This window comes from Penaeus vannamei, chromosome 39, assembly GCF_042767895.1.
Source record: "Penaeus vannamei isolate JL-2024 chromosome 39, ASM4276789v1, whole genome shotgun sequence".
NCBI lineage: Eukaryota > Metazoa > Arthropoda > Malacostraca > Decapoda > Penaeidae > Penaeus > Penaeus vannamei.
In genome coordinates, this window is record NC_091587.1 from 6,445,637 (window position 1) to 6,448,136 (window position 2,500).

Genomic DNA, 2,500 nt, shown 5'->3' on the forward strand with positions numbered 1-2,500 from the left:
CAAATAGTGCTTTAATTATCGTGGAGTCATTAAAGATGGGTGTTCGTAGTGTCCGCAAATTTTCTGCAATGACTGCGCTATTTTTTGCGGGATTTCCTGAGATTTCACTCGCTATTTAGCCTCAGTTGGTGCATGAAGGAGTAACCCCTTTTCTTATTACGTCTGACAATATGAAAGGAATATTATAGGGCTGTCCAGTTTGTTTATTTTAAACTTCTCTATGTACTTGTTATTGTTGATGTTCACATGTAACGAATTCGTGACCTTTCTGTAGAATTTGTTTACTTAAACCTCTGTGACTTATTTCTGTGTTGTCAAGAGCGTGAAATGTAGAATACCGCGAATCAGTAGTCCTCGAACAAGCAGCTTATGGACATTTCTCTCCTCTGAGGCGTTAGGGATGATGGAGGGTGAAGTCAAGAAGAAGAAGAGCAAAAAATCCATCGGGGAGCTGCACCAGGAAATGAGTTTTAAAATTGAACCTTCGGAAGCTCCTGCGAAGGTGCTGGACACGTCCGAATGGCCGCTACTTCTAAAGGTAATATTCTTGTGTATGTAGTAAGTGAAGTAAAGGAGTGGAAAGAATGATAAGAGTGCTTTGGTATTTAGTTTTCCCTGTGTCCACAAGAATTTATACATGTTGGTTTTCTGTTTGTACATAATTTTTTATCATTTTTGTATATATCGATAAGAATTGCAATAATTATACCAATGCGCATAAGAAATTATACTAATCTTACATTTTACCCTTACCACCTTCCAGAACTTTGATAGGTTGAATGTCCGTACAAACCACTACACCCCCTTACCACACGGATGCTCGCCTTTAAAACGAACAATATCCGAATACCTGAAAGCTGGGTTCATCAACTTAGACAAGCCCAGTAATCCTTCTTCACACGAGGTTGTGTCGTGGATTAAGCGTATTCTTAAGCTAGAGAAGACGGGACACTCGGGTACCTTAGATCCCAAAGTCACAGGTGAGTTGTAGGAGTTGAGCAGAAGTATTTGGTACTTTGTTGTACATTCCAAGTTTCTTGTAGGGTCTGAAGTGATTGAATAGATTAAGAAAGTGCAAAGCACTGCTATGGCCTCAGTTCTTCAGTCTTATAAACTCAACCAGCCATAGCAAAAGAATTTTTGTGTTTGTTCCTTATTCGACCAGAAATTGCTGAGTGGGTCAGCAGACTCCATCTTGCAAGGAAGTACATCATGGAAATAGATCATGAAGTGCAGAAGCCGTGGCACCTTTATTGCGGTTTAATTTTTTTCTCTTGTCTTTACAATGTCACTTTCAGAATGTTTTATCATTAAATCATGCTTTATGCGAGTAGTTGAACTAGCCCATTTTCAAATTTGAAGGTGAAAACATTATGAAGATATTATCATCTTGTCTAGATTTGTGATCCATCATCCAGGTATGCACTACATAGTATTTCAGTCCTTGTCAGGGTTATTCTAAATTTCTTGAACTGGAGCTCAGGACCCAAGTGGATGACGACAAGGTTTTTCCAACTTCAATTTTGTGATCTTTCTTTGCAGGTTGTTTGATTGTGTGTCTAGAACGAAGCACCAGATTAGTAAAATCTCAGCAAGGAGCTGGAAAGGAGTATGTCTGTATCTTCCGGCTTCACGAAAGTGTAGATAATTTAGCAAGAATCAAACAGGTTGGTAATAGTCTTGATCGTGGAAATAGTCACGGTCTTGAAATTCCTGTCAAGGAATTGTTGTGTTATCCCTCTTCTTTCCAATTGCATTTTTTTTCTATTGTCTTTTGCATAACTTGTTAGCTGTTTTATAAGATGCTTAAAAGGATTGTTGTAATCTTTGATTTTTGTATTAGTCTAATTGCTTGTAAAAGGATGCTAGCAGATTTATTCTTCAAAAAAGTTAATGTAATTTGTATATAATAGTTGTAGTCATTTTGGTAATGGAAAGTGAGCTGGTTGATAAAGTATGTAAATATAATTGTAATGTGAATAAAATTTTCCTTTGAATAGCCAGTTTGCAGTGATAAGATGTATAAATGAGGGAAAGTAATACAATTTAATATCAAAATGTAAAAAGTTTTACCCATCGTAGGGCACTGAACACAGATTTAAAGTTATAGGCAAAGAATGCTCAATATCCTTTTAAAAGCTTAAGCAGCCATTATACAAGCTGAACAGGAGCTTGTTTCAAGCTGACTCGTGTGACCATTACTTCCCACATGTCAAAGGTCGTGCTTTACGTATGCATGTCTGTAGTGAGGAGAAACGTCCAAGGAATACAGTGCTGTCACTTTATTCCGTCATTCTAAATGCTGTAGCTGGATGGCACACCCAACTGTTCTTTTCAAGAGTTATGCCACCAGAAAAAAAACAATAACAAAAAAAATACGGGTTCTTCCCACCCCATCAGCAGTACTGAGCTGGAGTGTTCTTTCCCATAGACACTCGACAAACTGAAGGGGGCACAGTTCCAGAGGCCGCCACTTATCTCTGCTGTGAAGCGTCAGCTC

At 38.2% G+C, this 2,500-nt stretch overlaps 1 protein-coding gene across 1 annotated transcript in view; it reads left to right on the plus strand.

Annotated features, from left to right (window-relative positions):
- Positions 1 to 372: 372 nt before the first annotated feature.
- Positions 373 to 2,500, plus strand: part of Nop60B (dyskerin pseudouridine synthase 1 Nop60B) — an 11,211-nt gene continuing 9,083 nt past the window's right edge. Inside the window, exons 1-4 of the mRNA XM_070116936.1 lie at positions 373 to 538; positions 764 to 980; positions 1,543 to 1,667; positions 2,432 to 2,500. The exon at positions 2,432 to 2,500 is cut by the window's right edge and continues 58 nt beyond it. Coding sequence (XP_069973037.1) covers positions 401 to 538; positions 764 to 980; positions 1,543 to 1,667; positions 2,432 to 2,500 — 549 coding nt within the window. The 5' untranslated portion in view covers positions 373 to 400. The remainder of the gene's footprint in view (positions 539 to 763; positions 981 to 1,542; positions 1,668 to 2,431) is intronic.